At 39.1% G+C, this 23,314-nt stretch overlaps 2 protein-coding genes across 7 annotated transcripts in view; both read left to right on the top strand.

Annotated features, from left to right (window-relative positions):
* Nucleotides 1–13,011: 13,011 nt before the first annotated feature.
* Nucleotides 13,012–14,716, top strand: LOC110964619 (tubulin alpha-1A chain). The gene is made up of 3 exons (XM_051949823.1): nt 13,012–13,147; nt 13,233–13,381; nt 13,487–14,716. Exons 1-3 carry the CDS (start codon nt 13,027–13,029, stop codon nt 14,465–14,467), a joined length of 1,251 nt encoding a protein of 416 aa, XP_051805783.1. The 5' UTR covers nt 13,012–13,026; the 3' UTR covers nt 14,468–14,716.
* A 1,864-nt stretch (nt 14,717–16,580) lies between these two features.
* usp19 (ubiquitin specific peptidase 19) overlaps nt 16,581–23,314 on the top strand; it is a 45,004-nt gene continuing 38,270 nt past the window's right edge. For 3 of the 6 annotated variants that reach the window (XM_051949813.1, XM_051949816.1, XM_051949815.1), the window contains exons 1-2: nt 16,581–16,942; nt 19,535–19,929. In XM_051949813.1, coding sequence (XP_051805773.1) covers nt 19,704–19,929 — 226 coding nt within the window. In that variant the 5' untranslated portion in view covers nt 16,581–16,942; nt 19,535–19,703. Of the gene's footprint in view, nt 16,943–17,739; nt 17,759–19,534; nt 19,930–23,314 lie in introns of those variants that run through there. The other 3 variants (XM_051949817.1, XM_051949818.1, XM_051949814.1) reach the window with 2 other exon arrangements.

Consider the following 23,314-nt stretch of genomic DNA (forward strand, 5'->3'; position numbering starts at 1 on the left):
AGAAGAAGAAAACAGTGAATGACATGAAATGCTGAAATTAGCATCATCAATCAGTTTTCCTGAAGAATGGGTCGAGCAAAGCTATGTTCTCTCTTCTGTTTTTCATATTTATCAGCCTTGATTTAATGTCTTGAATGGTTGAATAAAATACAAATAAATGCACGAGAATTTTGGCATCAACCTGCAGTAGGAATGCAACAGGAGCAAAACGTGCAAGATTTAGAGGGTTCAAGTGCATTTTGCTGATAATATGTTGATGCAGGACTGCTGCAGTATTTTTACACAGTGGAAATGCCAGTTTTAAATTGAAATATTTAACCACCAACACCACAATATTTCCACTTCCAATAGTGGATGAAAAGATGATCATGACTACAGTTTGGCTCTCTCTTTTTTTAAACCCAGTTTTGTCAGTTTGTCTCTTCCTAGCATTAAAACATGATAAAAAATTATCCTAAAATTGTACAAAATCTTTAATTAGGATGAGATGATAAAAAGCAAAAAAGTCCACAACTGTAACCTGCTATAAGCTCTGGATTCACTCATTTTTGTTCATTTTTATAACAGATAAATCCCTCATGCATGTTATACATGATATCAGGATCAGACTAATTCTTTTTCTGTATTTTTCCAGGAATCAGTTTGTCCTCTTGGTCAGCAGTAACAGCTAGCTAAACATCTAGCTTCTACTGCTGAGAAAAAGCTAATATTAGCATGGATTAGCAACCCTGTTACTGTGATTAGAGTAGGGTTAACAAACAACAAATAAAACACAGAATAAAAATGGTACCATTGATGTGTAAGCTGAGACAATCAAGCCTTTGATAGTTTATTACCTATTATTGATGAATATGGACCAGAAAATTACATATTTTTTTATTTTCCAATCATTTTGAAGCTCCAATATCCTCCAATTCTGGAATGACTCTTAAAGTAAAACATTCACACAGGAAGCAGACAAACACACACATAAAGACGACAGAACGTTTCCTCCATGCTGTTTAATATTTGGGGCTTCTTTCTTTATACAGTGTGGTGGGAGATGGAGTCTAGTGATGTTTATACTGTGCACACTACTATTGCCATTAAAATAGTTCATTTACACGACGTTATCTGTAGATATTACTGATGTCCTCCTATACAAGGCCTTGATGTCCCCAGTGGCGGGACGCTAAAGGACAGGACGTCCATATACATTAATCATCGTTACATATTGGAGGGAATACAGACAATCAGACAAGGAACGAAGCAGAAAGTGATGATACACATTCAACAACAACAAAAAAAAAAAAGTTGCCTGTTTTCCACAAAACAGAAAATATTCAGCATCATGTGTGGTCTAGAGTCAGTCACCACCACGTACTGTCCAGCGACACCAGCTCACGACAGCAGGAAGTTCAGGTGCATCATGGGACGGGTGCAGGACGCTCTCCGTGGCATCGCAGGAAGTTTCACACAAGTTCTTAGTGGTGAAGGTTCAGTGGATCAAACTTTTAATGACTGCTGAGACTGAAGCGTTTAAATCACTGTCAGAATGTTTGGACGTCGCTGATTAAAGGACGACTAAACGCTCTGAAGGGTTCATGGGTTGATTGAGTTTTAAACTCTGTTAGGTCAGAAATAAAGACAGAACATGACAGTACAGCTTCTCCAAACATTAAATAAAACACCAGAGGACATCAAACATAGTAAAAAAAAGCTTCTGAATAGAGTCCCATGAAGTCCCAGAAAGATCAAATTATTACTTATGTTCACAAAATCAACATTTGCTGCCATTTTGTATGAAGAAGACATGAACTCATGTTTACAAAATCCATAAAAGATGTAAAATAAACAACATTTTTTATTATCTAGTTGCTTGAAGACCAACAGTTGTGTGCAAATTATGTAAATAAGGACTTTTATGTAAAATATCCTTTACATGAGCAGACCAGGTAACTTATGGATGAATGAAAACTAATAATTATGTTTTCTCTTGCATGAACAAGATATTAAATGATGATTTCTGCAAACAAGATAACCTGACAAGATATTAACCTGTATAAACGAGATGACAACTTGTGAAAACAAGATATCTTCTGCGAATGAGACAATAACTTCTACAAACAAGTTAATAACTTGTGAGAACAAGATCATAACTCAAAAAGATATTTACTCATAAAACCAAGATATTACCTCGTAAAAACAAGATTTTAACTCATAAGAACAAGATATTAACTTGTAAATACCAGTTATTAACTCGCAAAAACAAGATACTAAGTAGTAAAAACAAGACATTAAGTCATAAAACATTCCCTCAATGTAACATGAAAACAAAGGAAGAATCTTCTCAATGCAACATACAACATTTTTAGAGCATCTTTGCAGAACTTTATCTGCCTTTAAGAAGAACATTCTGGCAACTAAGAGAAAGGTTCCTGCTAAAAACACTACTAGAACTTTGCAGAACTTTATGATAATGTTTCTAGAACAGCAAAAAAAAGCTTGGTGAAGAAAGCAGAGAACATTCCTGCAACATTGGTTAACAATATCCAGAAGTTCTAATGATGTTTGAAAGAAAACATTTTAATCTGATGTTTAAAGAACGTTTTCAGGATGTTAATCATTTCTAATAATGTTCCTGTGAGATTAAAAGTGAACTAAAATCTGTATTTTAGGAACTTATGCACGTTTGCACATACACATGAGGCGTTAATGTCTATATATAGTCCCCCTATTTTAGGAGTATATGCGTGTTTGCACATGTTCAATGTCTCTTATTGTTCTTTGTATTGTATTGTATTGAGTGTTTTTTATGTTTTTTGTTGGGGACTACAGGATGAAATTTAGCATGCATGCTAATTCCAGCATATTTACATTACATCATGTATGTACTGTCCATTAATGTGCACTGTCCCGACTAAATAAACCAGAAATTAAATTTGAAATTAAATTAAGACAGAACGCTTTAACATTCAGAGGATGTTTGGAGGATGTTGTCAGATTATGTTCCATGATAACTAAAGAAGAACGTTCTCAAAACAACATTCAGAAAATGTTCTCCAGATGTTATCGAGGCCTCAGAAGACAGAATGTGTTTTTATATTAAATTGTTATAGACAGTTATACACCTCTAGATCTAATGCTACTGATACTGACTGTGCCAATTTTTTTTTTTAACATTTTAGACATTCCTGTCCTTTCTGAGTCTGTGAGGCTGGTTCTGGACGCTGACTTCACGCTGCTTGAGATTAGAAATGCTATTTGTTCTTTTGTCAGCGGTAAGGCAGGTGGTCTGGACGGTTTTGGGATAGAATTTTATAAGACTCATAATGTCGCACCCCTTTTGCTTCGGATGATCAATTGCTCAGTGAAAAATGGTACCTTCCCTTACTCTCTTTATGATGCCCATATCTGTGTCCTTTTGAAACATCACAGAGATGAAACAAGATCGTATCCCCCCTTAGTCTTCTTAATTCAGACCAAAAAATTATAGCAAAAGTCCTGGCCAATCGCTTAAGCAAATTTATTGGTACTTTAATACATCCTGATCAATCAGATTTTATTCCTGACAGATTTTCCTTTTCAAATACGAGATGTTTGCTAAACCTGATGTACACAACAAATCTACCTTACTCTGCTGTTATTTCACTAGATGCCCAGCAGGCCTCTGACCAGGTAGAATGGAGGTACATGTTTGCTGCGCTCGATAAATTTGGTTTTGGATTGAAATTTATGAATATATTAAAGATGCTTTCTGCCAATTCCTGATCCTCTGTGCTAACTAACCATGACAGGTCCCCTCCATTCCTGTTGCACCGTGGCACTAGGCAGGGCCGGTGTCTCTCCTCTATGCTTTTCGCATTAGCTCTTGAACCTCTGGCCATAGCCATCAGAGCTAACCCCCAGGTCTCTGGCATTAGATGTGGCACTTCTGAATGCACAACAACAGTTCATTTTAAAAACAAATTTAGGGTTTCTGGGGACAATAATCCCCAAATAAGAAAATTGATCATGAGCAACTCTAAAAGGCAAATTTTAAAGAAAACTAGGGTCAAGGCCATCAGCTAAAGGCACAAACACAGATTTCTCCCAATTTTTAGTAAACCCAGAGATTCGCCCAAAACCATCTATCAGATTCAGAAGGAGTGCAAGAGAAGTCTTTACAGCTGAAAGAGTCAAAATGACATCATCTGCATACAGACCGATGGTGCATTCCAACCCAGTCTCATGGCCAAATGTGAAATAACTAAGTTTGTCCACAGAACAAAACGTAACAGTCTCACAATAAAGGTCTGAAAATTGTAAAATGTTTACGTTTTTTCTCCCTGTTATTTTCTATTGGCCTGACGACAGGTCACGTGACTGCTTGCTGCCGGCCTCTCAAAATGAAAACATGGCGGCCTTTCCTTTCATTCTCGGTGGAAAATGCATTATTTCAAGACAGTTTGGACTTAAAAAAGCATTTTGGTGACATTTATAGCGAAAAATATACATTTTAATTTCACAATATTCGTTCAGTTCTTGTGTATGATCTTTGGTTTGTTTGTTATTACGAGGAATCTTTCACGTCTCGGAATGGAATTGTTACATTGTTACCGTTGCTGTGGTGGTTGCTAAGGAAGCGTCCACGGGCTAAACCAAATGGTGTAGGCCTATATGTTATTGTATTTATTCGTTATATTGTGTCTATCTGAGCTCTTAACATATTTGTGTAGTTACTGACAATATCTATTGTTAACCTTTCCTGCTGTCCGCTTAAAGAGACGGGCTCTTTATTAACTAACTGCACTGTTATCAGCAACATGCCATTGCTCACTACCTGCCCCGGTCGCCGTCTCAGTCGTCTCTCCTCTACGTCTCTCATACACACCCCGGGCTTCTACCTGCTCGCCCCGCTCGTGCACCCGCAGCGCGGCTCGGCCACGCGCACACACTCACTCCCATTCACACACTAAGCTGCCTGAGCTACACTTGGCAACCAGACACATCTCACAACACTATTCAATAAATAAACAACCTCAGACGGATTTTAGTGCCCCGGGGATTACAAATATATTCTTCCTTGGAATTCGGCACCCCGTTTTTGAGACAATCCGGATGTTATCGCTCGCTCCCGACAAAAGCATCAGTTTTTTTAATATTTTGGATTTCGATTAATTAGATAATCAACAAACTGACGTAATTTCCTGGTGGGTGTGTTTATGCAGCCTATTAAATACTTTTTTCCCCATGAAATAAAGTACAATCCATACATCATGGTCCGGTGTTCATTGTTTGTTTTGTTCACTGACATACTGCAATGAAGTTTTGTTTTTTTTAAACCATCCAGTACCGTAATGAATATTGAATGAATATGGCATCTCGTTTACATCTCTTATTAAAGACCGAGAAATTTACTGACGTTGATTTATGATTCAGGACAAGCAGAGGACACACTGTGTGCCCCTTTAATGTCCAAATGGCCAATTAAGGTCAAAATCTCACAGATTCTTTGACCAATTTGGACCAACCTGCACATGCTTGATAATGGGTCCTAAAGCAATACTGAACAGGGGCCTTTTTTAAGATGGAAATGTATACTGACAGTCAATAGAAACTTTGAGGTAGAAATGTACGCAGAATTCTACTTGTAGGGGGGTTGTAATTATTCATTGTGGATTTACTGATGATCTAGTGCCCTGGTAGTTGAGATAATGATGAGTTGTCATTTTGTCATGATTCATTGCACATGGGTTGGTCACTTTGCAAAAGTGAACCAAATACACACCAAGCAATACTCAGTGAGTATCTGCACAATTTGAGAATGGGTTTTGAAGGCCTATATAAAGGCCCAAAAAAGGCCACCATTGTTAGTCCAGTGAACAGCATCATGCCGCGTCTATCACATGAACAACGTCAGACAAACTTCCCTCTCTCAGGCTCAAAGCGGAAGTGGATGTTACCATGTTACCATGGATTTGCAGCGGCATCTTGCGGGAGCGGCAGTTCTGGCTTTGATAAACCAACTGAGAAATGAGTATTTGCGATCCACCAGAAGGCGCAGATGTTTGAGGCGTTTGAGGTGTCTTTTACTTTTAACCATGCGGCAGCAAAAGGTAAGCCTCTTTTTTGTTGCTAATGCATTCTGTAAAAGTCAATCTGGCTATTGATTTTATTCATCTTTATTAAATTATATGACATTGAATCACTAGATCGCCCTTTAATGTCTAATTTGCTGCAAAATGAGTAAGTTAATTCAATCACTTTGTTTAATCTCGGGAGGGCAGAGGGCTGTACATGCAGCTGAATGCAGCCACTCCAATTATGAAGCTGTATAATAATCCTGAGGCCTGTCTGAAGAGGGATTTCCGTGTAACAAGAGCCACCGTGGGTTACCTCCTGAGGTTAATCTCTTCCCCAAGGGACCACGGTTGGGGCCAGGAGATGGGGGTTCTTGTTTTTCTTTATAGTTTGGCCCATGGACTTTTCCTCTCTGTGGTCAGTTCAGCCGTTACAACCCTGGCTCGTGTAGTGGGTAAGGGAAGTAACATAAGAGCCAGATGGTTATGGCTTTAAAGATATTTATTATAAAGAAATGAGAATGAGGTACAAAATAAAATAAAAATGGAGGACACTAGTCACGACGTAAAAATAAATATAAATGAGAACAAAAAGAGACTCTAAACTAGAGCTATCAATTTAACAAAAAGACCCTAAATGTACCCAATAAACCTAAACACAGCGTGTGTAACAAACAGCAACGAAAAAGACTAGTGCCTCCACAATAACAGAGCGACCGGATGGCTAACAAAGTTTCTAAGACGATGAGGCACATGGGCAAGACTGGAGTACAGTGACAAGCCAACGATTCTCAGGCACTCCGGCTTCTTATGGTGAACCAGGGCCGCACCGGATTGGCTGACGAGAGCACAGCACCTGATTCCAATTACCCAGCACAGGTGGAGCGGATTGCCGGCAGCCTGGGAAGATTGACAGCCACACACACACCCGTACGCACAAGCACTCACGCACACACACAAATTACAGGGGAGGAGCGCACACACAAACACAGGGGAGGAGCCAGAATACGGCTGTGGCCGTAACATCAGCATTTGGGATACCAAGGAGCACAGTCCATGATATGATCCACAGAGTATGTGGGGAGATTAAGGCCAAGCTCTCAAGCGTCATCTGTCTGCCATCTCCGCATGAGCTTCCTGCCGTTGCCCAAGGATTCTGCAACCTTGCACAGAGCCCTGCATTTGCTCATGTTGCTGGTGCCATTGATGGATGCCACATACGCATCAAAGCTCCAGGTAATCAGCACTATGCAGATTACCTTAATTACAAACTTTTTCCATCCATCCAAATGCAGGCCATCTGTGATGCAAGAGGCAGATTCCTGGATGTGTTTGTCGAGGTTCAGTTCATGATGCCAGAGTTCTGCGTAACAGCCCCATCTTCTACCAGGCCCTGTACCCTCCAGTGCATGGTGCCTATCCTTGCTTCGCAAAACCTATAGGCATCATAACACCTTACAAGCATCCTGTGCAAGACTGTATACAGGAGAGGTACAATGTACATCATTCAAAGGCGCGTTCTGTCATTGAAAGAGCTTTTGGAATGATGAAATCACACTGGCGAGCCACTCTTTCCAAGGCCCTGGAGGTGCGACTCCAATTTGCACCAGACATCATTGCCTGCTGTGCATTCCTCCATAATCTCTGTCTGACAATGCACGATGATCTTGAAGAGATGGAGGACATGCCACCAGATGAACAACCCCAAGATGCCCCCTCTTCCATCGGTGCTGCTGGACAGGAAAGCCCTGGAACCCTGATAAGGGACAGGGTTGCTGCTCACCTGTCTGCACCTGCCCAGTTGCCACATCATTTGGCTGACCATGATTATTTGTGACAAAAATATCATATGTTCTCTTTGAATTTCAGTTGTTGATTATAAATGATTTGTCTGAACATAAAGTAATTATTATTTCAATTTTTAAATTACCAATAAAAAAGTGTGGCTTTACAAACCTTTTTCTTCTTCATATGCATTTAACCCTACACTTATTATCGTGAAACATGTTTCTCGGACCATGAAGCAATTTTGTCCTGCCAAACATGCATGTCAGTACGGACACAAACCATTTCCATTAAATTTGGAAATATCGTCAGTGGTCAATCTATAACAATTCAGCATTACCAAAAACAAGACCAAATAATCTCAAAGCCATACCATGGTTTGCTCTGCAATTTCCATGCTTTTTAGTTGTGACAGGCCTACTAAATCATTTTATTTATGAAGGTGCATGTAGCTGCCCTCTATGCCTTGATGATGAAATTACTCATGTTAATCTTGGTTCCCCCTGAAGCTGCCACACTGAACTATACTGTAGACCACATCACAACCCGTGCTAATTTTATTTTTGTGAAGGTAAAAATGCTTTACATGGCAGTAAAGTCAATTATTTTAATAATTGACTTTACTGTCATTATCTGCTTCTCTAACATATATTAGTGTGTGTGTGTTTACAGGGTTTGCAAAATACCTGTCTACAGTCGAGCTTAATATCAGAATATTCTATTATCTATTATTATTATTATCTATTATTCCCACTATGAATATTAAAATACGCCGAACCATTTGTCCTGTATCATAGCTACATGTATGACGTTTTCAGCAAAAAAATAAAAATAAAAAACGCGTGAAAATTAGTTGAATATTCAGAGTTATGATGGATTAAATGCGCTGTCAAACAGCGCTGAGTGGAGCGGGTGACCGGACCAAGATGGCGGCCGTATTTCTCGCTGCACAGCACCCCGAGCGGTGTCTACTCTTTATTATGTCTATGGGTTTTATAGCCCACTACCCCTCCCCGTGGATCGGTTTGGGATGGCCCTTAATATGGCGGACCCTCTGCGAGGACGCGCAAACGGAGGGGTAGAAGGTAGGGGAAGTGTGTAGGGGGCGGTTTGGAAAAGGCTCTATGTCTATGCTCCAGACGACCTGTCAACCATTCCAGACCAGACTCTCAATCAAATAGCCCCGCCCCCTGGCTTTGTAAAACTTTAAAGCTCTATAAAAAATTGAATATTGATATATTATAAGATTGGCCACCTGATTTCTCATTATGACCATGTAAACTAACAAAAAAAAATTGATATACAGTCCATGCATCCTACTCTGTTTGGCTCCACCCTTGCTGATGATCCTTCCGGTCTCAGAAAATGAAAAACGGGTCTTTTTTCGTTTCTGTCTCTTACTGATTTTATTTTTTGTTATTGTAAATATATAACGGAAATCAAAGCATTTTTAAAATTTTGAATATCCATTTTTGATCATGAAAAGGAAAAACACCTTCACCTTGTATTTCTGTTTTAATTTTTGTATTTTAAAACGAAAATCAAATGACCACTCTTTTTTTTGTTGTTGTTTGTTTTTCAATACCCATTTCAGAGCGGAAAATCCAATTACCAAAATATACACAGACCTGGTAACTTCAGTTTTACTTTCTTTTCTCACTTTTCTTTAATGCTTATATTTTTCTGTTCTGTTTCTTACAGGGGTTGCACAGTGTGGTAGTGGTTAGCACTTTCACCTTGCAGCAAGAAGGTGCAAGCAAATCCCGGGGTGGGCCTGGGATCTTTCTGCATGGAGTTTGCATGTTCTCCCTGTGCATGCGTGGGTTTACTCCGGGTACTCCGGCTTCCTCCCACAGTCCAAAAATATGCTGAGGTTAATTGGTTACTCTAAATTGCCCGTAGGTGTGAATGTGAGTGTGATTGTTTGTCTGTATATGTAGCCCTGTGACAGACTGGTGACCTGTCCAGGGTGTCCCCTGCCTTCGCCCGAGTCAGCTGGGATAGACTCCAGCACCCCCCATGACCCTAGTGAGGATAAAGCGGTGTATACAGGGCTGTACAGTGCGAGCGTTTCACTCGCATATGCGCCTAAAAATAGATCGGTGCCAGTAGAAAAAAAAAAAGGGAGCCCCCGTGCGAGTACAGATGTCAACCCTATCATTCGAATTGGCTCCTAAAATAAATCCACACAAAGTGGATCAAACTAAAAGTCATAGCCTACACCTTCTTCTTCAACAACTTTTTTTTCCCACATCGGCAAGCTACAACACGACATGGTCAGAAAAACCGTGAGCTCCTCTCGACTCTCAGGCCGTCTCCCCCACACAGTACCGAGCATCACACAGACCGGCGCACTTTCTTAAAGCGACAGGCTCCTATTTTTGTCTTTAGCTTTTATGAACACATTAACTTGAAATAACCAAATACTGTGTCTGTCTAAATTATAATAATGCAAATGACACTAAATTAAGCATGTGAAACAGTTTAAATACCATAAAGTAATAACTGAACTAAAATTGTCATCAGTTAACCCAATCTATGCATTCCGCACCTATAATCAGACTCCCCTACAAATGCAAGATATGGCATCAAAATATGTCTGGTATTTATGTATAAAGTCTTTAATATAAGTATAGTTCTTAAGTATAAAGTTATTTGTAATTGTTGTTATTTTATTGGGCCAGTTAACAATATATAATAGAATTGAAATTCTTTATTTGTCCCACACCTGGGAAATTATTTGCTACAACAGCTACAACACCAAATTACAAGTTTTTTTTTTTTTTTTAAATCCTAGTAAATTACAGTCTGTAAGAACAGATCACAGTATGGCAGATTAAGAACAGAGAGACTATTTCAAAACTAGGACTTTAACAGAAATATGCAGGTTGAGTTAACTGTGCAGATTGTATGATATGAAATAAAATCTGCAGTCAGATTTTGTTGGGCCACTTAACAAAATATGACTCCCCTATTATTTTGGCAAAGAAGTGGCAACCTCCAAACTTTCTCAGCTACAACATCTGTACCTCTGCTGCTGTTGTATAAGGTCTTGTGTACATGGTAGCTTCCACCAAGTTTTTTGCTTGGAAATTGGAAAAATGTAACACAATGCCATCTGAGTGATAATGGAAAATATGACAAAAGAAAGAAGTCAGTAGACCAATCACACTCCAAATGAAAGGAAGCCATATTGGTGAAAGTTTTGTTTTCTTTTGTGAGAACAAAATCAATAATTCTTTACAAACTAATTACAAAATACACATACATACATACACCGCCTTTTATGAGAACAAAATCAAACATAATTCTTTGCAAACTATTAACAAAATACACACACACACACACACACACACACACACACACACACACACACACACACACACACACACACACACACACACACACTCTCTCTCTCTCTCTCTCTCTCTCTCTCTCTCTCTCTCTCTCTCTCTCTCTCTCTCTCTCTCTCTCTCTCTCTCTAAACATGGGCTTTGGTGTTTCCTTGTGACGGATGTAGTATAGATGTCCATCTGTAAAAAATACATTGGTTTATTAGTTCACAAAGTCCTGAGGACCAATGAAGCTGATGTATCTGACACTGATGAGGGATGATAATCTATTTTGTGGGAGAAGCTTTGTTTGTGCAATGTCACTGTTAGAACTGCATCCATTTATTTGACCACCACCGAAGACCTCATGAGGATCAGCTTGGAGGGGCCATGTCTTGAGGACTTTGATCCAAGTCCTGCTGTGGACCACTGGATGAACTCATCCAAGTGTGCCAGGCGACTTGAATACAAAAAGATGTGGGACAGAGATGTTCTCTGTGCTAAATAACTGAGCCTACTGTTTGGCTTGTTGTGTGAATGTTAATAATAAAATTGTGCGATTCATCGTGAAAATTCATAGTGCTCCTAAATGTTTTTCTGTGCTCCTAAATTTTTTCATTTAGGAGCACCTGTGCTCCTAGTGAAAAAGCTAAGCGTACAGCCCTGGTATAGCGAATGGATGGATGTTTCTTACACTGTGACATTTTTAATCTTAATGGGGTTTTTGTGAACTGATTTTTCTGCTTCCAGGACAAACTGACAGTTTCACTATAAGACTAAATGGCATGTGATAAAACCATAGACTGTAAAACCATAGACAGACTGTACAGTCTGTGGGAAAAAAACGGCAAAATTTTGTTTGAAAAGACGACCGTTTGTGTTCATCCAATAGGGGAGCAGCTCTTGAGACTCTTAGCCAATCAGATGCAGCTGCTGTTGAGTCCCGCGCATTGCCAGTATAAAGTGCTCTGCTTCGTAGCGCAACGGCAGCTTCTTACACAGACCTGTGAGATTGTAACGTCCGTTTTTTCGTATTTCAACAACACAAAATCCGCAAACATGGTGAGTAAACTGGTTTTAAACACATCAAATCAATTACTGCGTGTTTCAGGTTGGTACTAATAATCGACAGTTGCTGATTTGAAGTGTAATTGCTAGAGGTAACATTAACGTTAGCTAACTTGCTAAGTTAGCTAACATTCCGTGGAAACGTTGGCTAACGGTTAGTCAGCAAAAATCCCTTTTTTAAAATTCTTTTGGCAAAGTTAGCTATTAGGTTAACAGGTTGTGACTTTAAATATTTGCTAAGTGTAGTTGAAGTTCTTACTGATTTGCTTTAAATTGAAAAATCAGAAGTTATAAGTCCAGTTTTACTTGCAGTTCCAGCTTTTGTACAGTTAGTGAACATTTCAAACGACCTGTCACTTCACTCTGCTGCTGCTGACTGACTTTATCTAACTTGAAGAAGTCAGTGAATCAAAAAATCGATCTAATAATGTTCATCTTGTATAATGTGTTGACTGAAGTTAAGAAAACTACGTGTGTGTGTGTGAAAACTATGACTGTAGCAGTGTCTGGCTATGGCAAACTAAAATTATGTTCCTTCGAAGAGTTTTTGTTGTTCCAATTTGAGGTTATTTCAGTCTACTGTTTGTTTTATTTGACTTTATCATACAATGAGTATTCTGAAGTGTCTAATTAGTAGTTGTTAGATCATAGCATGTAGCTAACTGGTAAGATGTCTAAATTCTCTTGTTTTCCTCCAGCGTGAGTGTATCTCCGTCCACGTTGGTCAGGCTGGGGTCCAGATTGGCAACGTCTGCTGGGAGCTTTACTGCCATGAACATAGGATCCAGCCAGATGGACGGATGCCCGACGATAAGACTGTTAGAGAAGGAGATGATTCCTTCAGCACCTTCTTCAACGAGACTGGAGCTGGAAAGCACGTCCCCAGAGCTGTGTTTGTGGACCTGGAGCCCACTGTCATCGGTAAATAAACTCTCAGTAGATCTAGAAGCTGCTTGTGGCTGTCAGTCAAAGCTCCTGTGATTTCTGATTGAATGTGTCTCTTTAGATGAGGTGCGCACTGGGACCTACCGCCAGCTCTTCCATCCTGAGCAGCTGATCACTGGCAAAGAGGACGCTGCCAACAACTACGCCCGTGGACACTACACCATTGGAACAGAAATCATAGATCTGGTTCTGGACAGGATCCGCAAACAGGTGTGTAAATTCAGGGCAGTTATTTTCTAATATATCTTACAAATCACTCATGAAATGACATTCCTGTGTCATGTTTGTCTGCTGTGTCTCCCTCTCTGTCCTCAGGCTGACCAGTGCTCTGGTCTTCAGGGCTTCCTGGTGTTTCACAGCTTCGGTGGAGGCACCGGCTCTGGTTTCACCTCCCTGCTGATGGAGCGTCTGTCTGTGGACTATGGCAAGAAGTCCAAGCTGCAGTTCTCCATTTACCCAGCTCCCCAGGTGTCCACTGCTGTGGTGGAGCCCTACAACTCCGTCCTGACCACCCACACCACCCTGGACCACTCCGACTGCACCTTCATGGTAGATAACGAGGCCATCTACGACATCAGCCGTAGGAACCTGGATATCCAGCGTCCCACGTACACCAACCTGAACAGGCTGATGGCTCAGATTGTGTCCTCCATCACCGCTTCTCTTCGTTTTGATGGAGCCCTGAATGTTGATCTGACAGAGTTCCAGACCAACTTGGTTCCATATCCCCGCATCCACTTCCCTCTGGTTTCCTCTGCTCCTGTCATCTCCGCTGAGAAGGCTTACCATGAGCAGTTAAGTGTGGCTGAGATCACAAGCGCCTGCTTCGAGCCGGCCAATCAGATGGTGAAATGTGACCCTCGCCACGGCAAGTACGTGGCTTGTTGTCTTTTGTACCGTGGTGATGTGGTGCCCAAAGATGTCAACGCTGCCATTTCCACTGTTAAAAGGAAGCACACCATCCAGTTTGTGGACTGGTGTCCCACCGGCTTCAAGGTTGGCATCAACTACCAACCGCCCACCGTGGTTCCCGGTGGAGATCTGGCCAAGGTCCAGAGGGCCGTGTGCATGATGAGCAACACCACTGCTGTGGCTGAGGCCTGGGCTCGGCTGGACCACAAATTTGATCTGATGTACGCCAAGCGGGCCTTTGTTCACTGGTATGTAGGTGAGGGTATGGAGGAGGGAGAGTTCTCTGAGGCCAGAGAGGACATGGCAGCTCTGGAGAAGGATTATGAGGAGGTGGGAGCCGACAGTGTTGATGGTCAGGAAGAGGAGGAAGAAAATGAGTATTAAAATGAACATGAAGGCATTTAGCATAAATTTAGAAATCAATCAGTTCAAAATGTTGTTAAATATGTTCGAAAAAGATGTTTACTTTGTTTGAGTGTTGTTATTGGCATGAGTTAAACATGAATAATTTACAGTTTTTGCTTTAATATGTTCCAATAAGATGTTTTTATTCATCATTTTACTGCTTTTAATTTTGATGAAATCAAACTGACAGTTGGTGAGGAAGTGAGCGTTTAAATGAAATAAAACCCTTGAAATAAATTTTTTAACATGAAGTTTGTCTGTGCTGTGGTGTATTATTTATTGGAGTGTACAAACTGTATTCAATGCTACAGTCACTGTATTTGAGCTAGGACTTCCTTTACAGGATTTTAAAAATTTTGTTATTTTCAAAACTTGCAATCTGAATCATGCAGGAAACTGAATTATGAATGTGAACACACCGTATTATTAAGATTTTTCACAGTTAATGTATTTTCTGACTTCAGGAAAGTCCAGTAAATACAGGACACCAAAATAAAATAAACCCCAACTAAGAATCAACAAGTGACTCATTTAAAAAAAAAAATCTTTGGGATAAAAGAGATGAACTTGTGTTTCCAACAGTTTCAACCACAATGAACTGAAGTAATTAAAGTACAGCTTTAATTTAAAAAAAAAAATGCACATGAAGCTTAAGCAATGATGCCATGGTTGGTTGGTGTCATTTTTGAGCGGACTTGCAGACAAAAAAAAAAAATTAAAGTACAGCTACCGTTTCTAATTATTTGGAGACCTCTGGTGTTTGCTTTGGGTGACGAAAAACACAAGTCAAACAAAATAGCGTCTAGTTTAATTTCCAAAGAATGTTCTAAAGGCCTGTTTTTCTGAAATCATTCTTTTGTGAGGCTTTCACACTTAATACCATCATTTATGACTCAAAGCCAACAGTAAATGTTTACATTGTGAATGAGATTCACTCCTGGGATGAATCTGTAAATGTCTGTTTGGAATGCACTTTGCGTGTTTTGTAAAAATGGGGCCACAGTTCAAAATCCATAAGCCAAGTCTTTTTTATTAACATTTCATGATTACATTATTTTAATTTGACATTCTGCTCAGCAGCTAATCGCTATTTGCAGTCTGCCTGGAGTTTCACCAGCATCACTTCATAAATGACCTGAAGACAACACGACTGAGAGAACTGAGTGTATTTGTTTCTTTTGAACTATTTTCCTTGTTTTATTCTGTTCTATTAAATTAGCTCTCTCTAGTGCTTTTTAATTTTTAAATTAGCTTTCTTTAGTGCTGTTTTTTCATAATAAAATCTGTTTTTCTTCTGTTGAGGTAAATTAATTTTCTTTAATGCTGTTTTAATTATAATTTTTTATAATTAGATTTCCTTAGCTGTTTTTTAATTTCAAGAATAGTTTTTCAATGTTTTTTCTTTTGCGATTAAATTGTTTTCTTCAGTGTTGTTTTAATTTTTTTCTGATTAGCTCTCTTTAGTGCTGTTTATTATTTGTGTTTTTTTACTTTTCCTCTGTTCTGTTAATTTTGCTTCCTTTAGCGCTATGTTTTTTTTTTTTGTTATTTTTACCTTCTGTTAAATTAACTTCCTTTGGCACTGTTCATTTTTTATCTTTTCGACTTTTCTTTTGTTCTGTTAAATTACCTTTCTTTAGTATTACTTATTTATTAATAATTGCCTTTCGACTTTGGTTATATTCTGTTAAATTGCCTTTTTTGTAGTATTTTATTATTGTTTATTGCTTTTGTTCTGTTTATTTACCTTTTTATTGTTGTTTAGTTATTTTGCTACTTTTCTCATGTTCTGTTAAATTACCTTTCTTTATTGTTGTTTATTTATATATCTATTTTTCCGCTTTTCTTATTTCTTATTTTCTGTTAAATTGCTTTTTGTTTATTTATTTATTAGTAATTTTCTATCTTCTTTTCTTATGTTCTGTTAAATTACTTTTCTTAAGGGTTGTTTTTTTTATTTATTAATATTTTTTCTACTTTTCTAATGTTCTGTTGAATTACCTTTCTTTGTTATTTATTTACTTATTTATCTTCCTTTGAAGACGAACGAAGGGGAAGCGGAAGGCGGGGCTTCAGGTCACGTGAACGGACCATCCAGGAAGTAGCCTATCGGCGGACTCATCCCAGGTTTGGCCGGGCAGCAGCAGCGGAGCATTTTGTTCCAAACAAAGTAGGACTCTCCCTGCAGAGGCCGAATGACCCCAATGGACTGAACGGCTCTTCGTTTTTTTGTGTGTGTTTTCTCTGGTTTTCTAAAACATCTAGTGTAAAGCTCGCAAAAATGGCTCCCGGATAGAGGACGGAATATTCTAGAAACACCGTGGACTGCGGGGTTTCGAGTGTGTCCAGGAGCGCAGCGGCCCGTGGCCGTGGAGGAGCTTAGCAGCTGGGTGAAGCAGAAGGAGTCGCCCGCTATTGTGTGTTAAGACGGATTTACCGCCGTATTAAAGCCCCGTAAGTCTTCCGTTTTAATGTCACCGTGAATTTGGCGGTTTAGCGACAAATGAGGGTGAGGTGTCTAGAGATGTCATGTTGTTAGTGTAAAACAGGTAGCCATATCAACCGATGGAGCTGCCGTTAGCATGTGGCTAATGACGTTAGCGGCTCGAAGACCGTAGGTGCGTTTCATTACCTCACCTGTCCTGCGCTCTACTGGGAGACATGGAATTATGGACCAGTTGTAGCAGTTCCACCGATAGTGTGATACTTGTGGCATCATACACTAGTAATGGGGTTGATCAGTAAAGTCCATGCAGCTGGTTTTAGTGATATATATATATATATATATTTATTTTGGAAGGTGAAATCCAGGTGAGCCGCCCAGGGAGTGTGTTGTCCCACATTCCCCCTGCTGTAAACCAGGTGTGTTATAGTGGTATTTTACTGTTAATGGGTGAGGATTTTTGCTAATTCTACAAAATGGAGTTTTAAAAGTATAGAAGTTTAAAAAGTGTTCCTCGTATCGACGGACACATGACAGCCGCAAACAGATGTGCTTCATAATGAACGAACCTCTGCAGGCGGCTGGCTAACTCGCTAAATCTGCCGCACCGTTAAGCTTGTTGTGAAGCCCGTCCGGGTTTTTAGTGAGTGTGTTGTGTTCATAACCAAGTAAAATGGCTGATTTAGCTGTTGTCCTTTGTTTGTCATTTGGCTGTACGAGCTAGCAGCCTGCTGGTGCTATGCTAAGGAAACGAGGAAGGCGCAGCGTCCGTCTGCTTCGGCTCACCTTTGTATGCGGCCACATGATTTCTTTTGTCAGACATACCGGTCAGTGGATCTCTCTCGGTTTTGTTTTAGCCCTTTAAAATCCTAATTAGTTCGTTTGTGTGTCTAATGGGTTCTTAAACCCGGTACAGACAGACTGGCACGATGCCTGAGTTGTTTGAACTGTACTCTCTTAGATCTTGCTAATAGCATGTAGCATCTACGAATGCACAAATAATAATTAGTGGACATTAACCGTCTGAATTCTCAGCAGTTTCCAGGCATTTTTGCTCATTTTTCACTGCAGTATAAAGTCCTTCACCTCTATTAAAACAGCACAAGCATGTCCAGAAGTAGAAATAGAATTTCTGACAACATTTTAAAAGAACAGGAACAAATGTGTAAATATAAAGTCTAAACATCTCATGGGTTAAAAATAAATAGTATGTGCAAGTGTATTTATACAAACTGGAATCACTTGTTCTTTTAAAGATAGCTTGTAACTGTAACAGCACCTTATTTCTGAACATACACGAGAAAATGTCGCTTTTAGTTGTGCAAAAAGTGCATACAAAGTTCAGTTGTACGTAAAAATGAAAAAGAAATTTAGAAATATCATGAAGAATATTGTGAAGGAGGAGTGTCAGTGTTATTCAGGAGAGGTCTCTGTCCTTAGATAGCTGTCAATCTGTTTTATTGCTTATTTGTATCTAGTTTATATGACTGCTAAATTTTGTGTGGCTGCCAGCTTGTAAAAGAGACCTTTAGTCTCAGTGGGACTTCCTGGTTAAATAAAGGTACTCTATTGCTCGAAAATTTGGGATCACCCAGACAATTTCATGTTTTCCCTGAAAACTCACACTTTTATCCATGTGCTAACATAACTGCACAAGGGTTTTCTAATCATCAATGAGTCTTTCATCACCATTAGCTAACACAATGTAGCATTAGAACACAGGAGTGATGGTTGCTGGAAATGTTCCTCTGTACCCCTATGGAGATATTCCATGAAAAATCAGCCGTTTCCAGCTAGAATAGTCATTTACCACATTAACAATGTCTGGACTGGATTTCTGACTAATTTAGTGTTTCTTCATTAAAAAAACAGTTTTTCTTTCAAAAATTAGGACATTTCTAAGTGACCTCAAACTTCCGAACAGTAGCATATGCTGTGAATCTGTGCTATATAAGTAAAACTGTATTTAATTAAACCAGGCTTAAACTTTTAAATAAAGTTCACACCTGATGTCTCGTGCTTTTGAGATCGTTTTTCTGTGTGTTATTAAGTAAAACATGTAAAATCTGACCCTATAGGTAATTAATTTATGAGTTAAACAGGTGGGTCATGACGATTTTTGCACCAATCGGGTGATAAAAGCTTGAAGTGCAACAACTTGAGAAATGATGTAGCTGGAGTCCTGAAATTTTGTAGATTCATTGACATGGACATGTAGTCTTCACTAGTTTTGATAGACTAATACAAATTGGTTATGTGATGGTGCAAATTTTGTCTGAAAATTGTCCACATTTCTGTCTACTCCGATATTCCACCAATCATATAACCTTTATTTTTCACCCTAAGAGGCTGAGGTTTTTTCCTGTGATTGACACCAGTAGGAGCTTTAAAACAGTAGAGTATGGTTCCAGTCAGCAGCTGGAAAAAAACCTGCTATTCTTTCAAAAATAAGGGCGTTTCTAAATGATCCCAAATATTTGAACAGTAGTGACGAGCCATTTTAGTAAGAAAATTACTTGAGGAGTCGTTTTAGCCCTAGTTTGGAGGTTCACAGGGTTAATGGTACGTTCTCCTCTTAATTATTGAATTTCTCTGTGTTTTAGGTCCCCATCCCTTACTTACTCGCCTTCCTGATTCTGTTCTGGGGGAGTTCAGACCAGTATCATCGCCAAGATAGCCGGGCCAGGCAGGAAGAGGCACACCTCAGATCCAGACCCCAGCAGCGGTAGCGATTCCGGCGACGGGCGGCCTGTTAGTGCCAAGTGCCTGAAGATGGCCAGCAGCGGTGGAGGAGGCAGCATGGCTGGTAGTGATGCGGTGGGCCGTCGCGGCGGGGCTCAGCAGAGAGGAAGTGGCAGTCGAGAAAATGGCTCCGACCAGCCCTCCAGTAAGAAGAAGCAGAAGGACAGAGCCAACCAGGAGAGTCGAGAGGCCAAAAGGGCGGCGGCGGCTGCTGCCGCCGCCGCCGTGGACGGAGTTATAGCAGAGGTCAAGAAAGGTAAGAAGTGTTGAAAGTAAAGAAACAGTCATTTTAAAGTTTTAAACTGTTGAAAGCAATGAATTATACCGTATATACACACACCTTATTTTGCTGCCAAGGAATGCGGTGGAGTTGTGACAATGTCTGTCTGTCTGTCTGTCTGTCTGTCTGTCTGTCTGTCTGTCTGTCTGTCTGTCTGTCTGTCTGTCTGTCTGTCTGTCTGTCTGTCTGTCTGTCTGTCTGTCTGTCTGTCTGTCTGTCACATCACTCAAAAACACATTAACGGATTTAGATGAAATTTTGAGGGAAGGTCAGAAATGACACAAGGACCAAGTGATTAGATGTTGGCAGTGATGCGGCTTATAGTCTGGATCCACAGATTTGTTAATGATTTCTGTATCATTGTGAGATAGCAATCAGGGACAACTATGACAACAAGTGAACACTACGATCACGTGATTGCAGTCCTACCACAAATCCACTGCTGCAGACTTGTCAAGACTTATTTGTCAGAACTGATACAAGTAGCTATGATTAAATTGTGGGGGTGTTTCTGAGTCCCATCAATTGCCACTACCCGCTACATATTTAGGTCACAGATTCGGTATCCGTACACATGCACAACACACGTCTGTGCTCAGCGCAAGGTCATTTAGTTTGTGAGTACATCTATATTTAATGGTCACATTTTATGTTGCTGTGATTTCTGATCATCAATAACTAACAAACAAATACTGCATTTCTGACAAAGCCATATGAGGAATGAGCAGGCTTGGAGGAGTACTGCTCTCTCTGAGTGCTTTTCTAGTTTTTAATTTGTAAACTGTTGAAGCTGAATTATGCTCACCTTATTGTAAATTAGGTACATAGTAAAAATATTATGAATCAACCTATATGGGTTTTCCAGGCCTGATGTTGACTATTGGTGATCAAGAAATGAAGATAACCAATATTTTGACCCGATCTGCGTTGCATGCAATGTTTTCGATGTGTGTGGTAGCACAGAACCTGTCATTCATAACTAGACTTGTTCATTAATAAGTGACTGTAACTGAATATGTACAATAGAAATTGGAGAGATTAAACGATCTTCTCTGTTTAAATGGCTGACATTAACGAGTTTGTCTCCTGCTGTTCTTCGCTGTTTTCTAAATATTTCTATGTTCTGTCGCTTTTATTGTCTGCTAAGATCTTAAATCATATTAAATTCTTATTTTCCAGATTCTATTTCATGTTAGTCTGTTGCTCCCGTCTAACTTCGTCACTGTGAGAGAGGCTAACTTCCTGTTTTTGCTGCTTGAGAGGGTGCATCAGACCTGAAATTGTACATTTAATTTAACAATAATCTGCCAAATAAAATTTTAAAAAAATCGTGAAATGCTAAATTTCGGCCACGGTAATCCGCTCGCCGTTAGCGTAGCCTTAACACTGTGAAAGCAGCTTATTTCCTGGTTTGTGTTTCTTGTTCAGAAATTTCTGAGACCACAGCGTGACGACAGACAGAGAGGAGACCGATCAGACCTGAAGTACAGCATTTTATTTATTAGTAATTGGCCAATAAAAATAATGACACTGATAATTGTAATAATGCCAAATATCGGTCGCAATAATCTGCCATGCTGATAATTGGTCTGTCCTTGTTAAAAATAGTAATGCACTTCTGAAAGTGTAACTTCTGGGCCTGCAGTTTTGCATCATTAACAGACAAACACATCTAGATAAAGATGATTGTTGTGGGTGTGTTCAGGCTACAAAGGGCCGACGTTGCTCTGTTGTCGTTCATTAGAACATTTATGGTGTGACTTTCTTGACATGTTGGTACACCACCGTCGGCACACTTTGATCTGTCAAAAGCATATTTTACACTTTCCATTTCTGTTATTCCTCATTTTAATCTTTCTATCTAATAGCCATTCAAACACATTTTTGTACTGAAAAAGACAAGAAGCCCCCTTTTGGTTCTGTTTTTTATTCAGTATTACCTCTTTGCTGTTAATTGCATCGACCTAATTGCAATTCATGCTGCGGCTTGAATTCTTTTTGTTAGAGTGGATTCCTTTGTACATCCTGTTCTTTTCACTTGTTGTGCAGTTTGTGTGTGTGTGGTTAATTGGAAGTATTTTTTCAGTGTTTTGCGTGTGTGGATGTGGATTACGGCTCTCCTTTAGATGCCTTTCATTGAAGCACTTGTGGTTGAGTGTACGTTTCGGTCAAACAGGAGGAGGTTTCAGCGCTGGAGTTGTTTTTCTTTCGATTCTTAAACTCCCACACACCAGCGTTTGACAATAACAACATGTCAACTATTCCTAGATTCTACTTCTGGTGGTAGAGCTCAGAAAAGCCTTCTTTGTGCATTTAAAAGTGCAGGAAATGTAGGACAAATCTGGTTAAAAAATCTTGCATAGAAAGAAAGGAACTGTGGGCTGTCTGGCCTGAGGACTGAAGGGTTTAGCATGGATGTTAAAGTTTTCTGAATAATCACATGCACACAATGCGCAAGTTGGATTTAAATTAAATTAATGTGAATTAAAGTAAGTTCTATGAGGAGCTGTCTTTGTATTTAATCCCTCAATGTTTTGTGAATTTTTTTTAATTTGAAAAAAATTCTATTTCCACATCCTGAAGGTCACGTTTTACTGGTCCTACTGTCTAATCAATTATAGGTGGATAGATAAATACTTTGTTGATGCACAAACTGCTCACAAGAATATTGTAATTAAGAATGAAAACACAGCAGTGGAGTGACTCTCTCTATCAACAACTGTGATTACAACAGGCAAAATTAGAAGAAACATGTGATTTAAAAAATACAATCAGTGCCAGAAAATTGATTGCTATGGATAATATACAGGTTAAAATGAAGATAAATATATACAATATTCAACACATTTGATTCATTTATGACCAGTTTCAAAATTTTTGGATCAATTTATGACTAGTTTTAGTCATTTTGAAAAATTCTTCACAATTTTTGATCAATTTGTGACCAATTTTAGTCATAATTTTGATCAAATTTCATTTATGACAATTGTTTTTAGAGTTATTTTAGTCAATTTTCATCATCTTGACCAATTCTGAACAATTTTTAATTGAATTTTAGAGCAGTTTGTCATTTTAAGCAGTTTTTGGTTGATTTACAATCAATTTTGCAACCAATTTTTGATTTATTTTGTACTAGTTTTAGTAATTTTCATCAAAATGTGACTGATTTATGATTAGTTTTTCAATTTTAAATTAATTTGTGACCAGTTTCAGTCATTTTGAACCATTTTCAATCCTTTTATGACCAGTTTTACTCAATTTTCTTTTTTAAAAAAATGTTGATTTCTTTATGATCTATTTCAGTAGGACTTTTGGAGTCATTTTGGATAAATAATATGATCTACCATTTAAAAGCAGGTAG

Source organism: Acanthochromis polyacanthus, chromosome 6 (genome assembly GCF_021347895.1).
Source record: "Acanthochromis polyacanthus isolate Apoly-LR-REF ecotype Palm Island chromosome 6, KAUST_Apoly_ChrSc, whole genome shotgun sequence".
NCBI lineage: Eukaryota > Metazoa > Chordata > Actinopteri > Pomacentridae > Acanthochromis > Acanthochromis polyacanthus.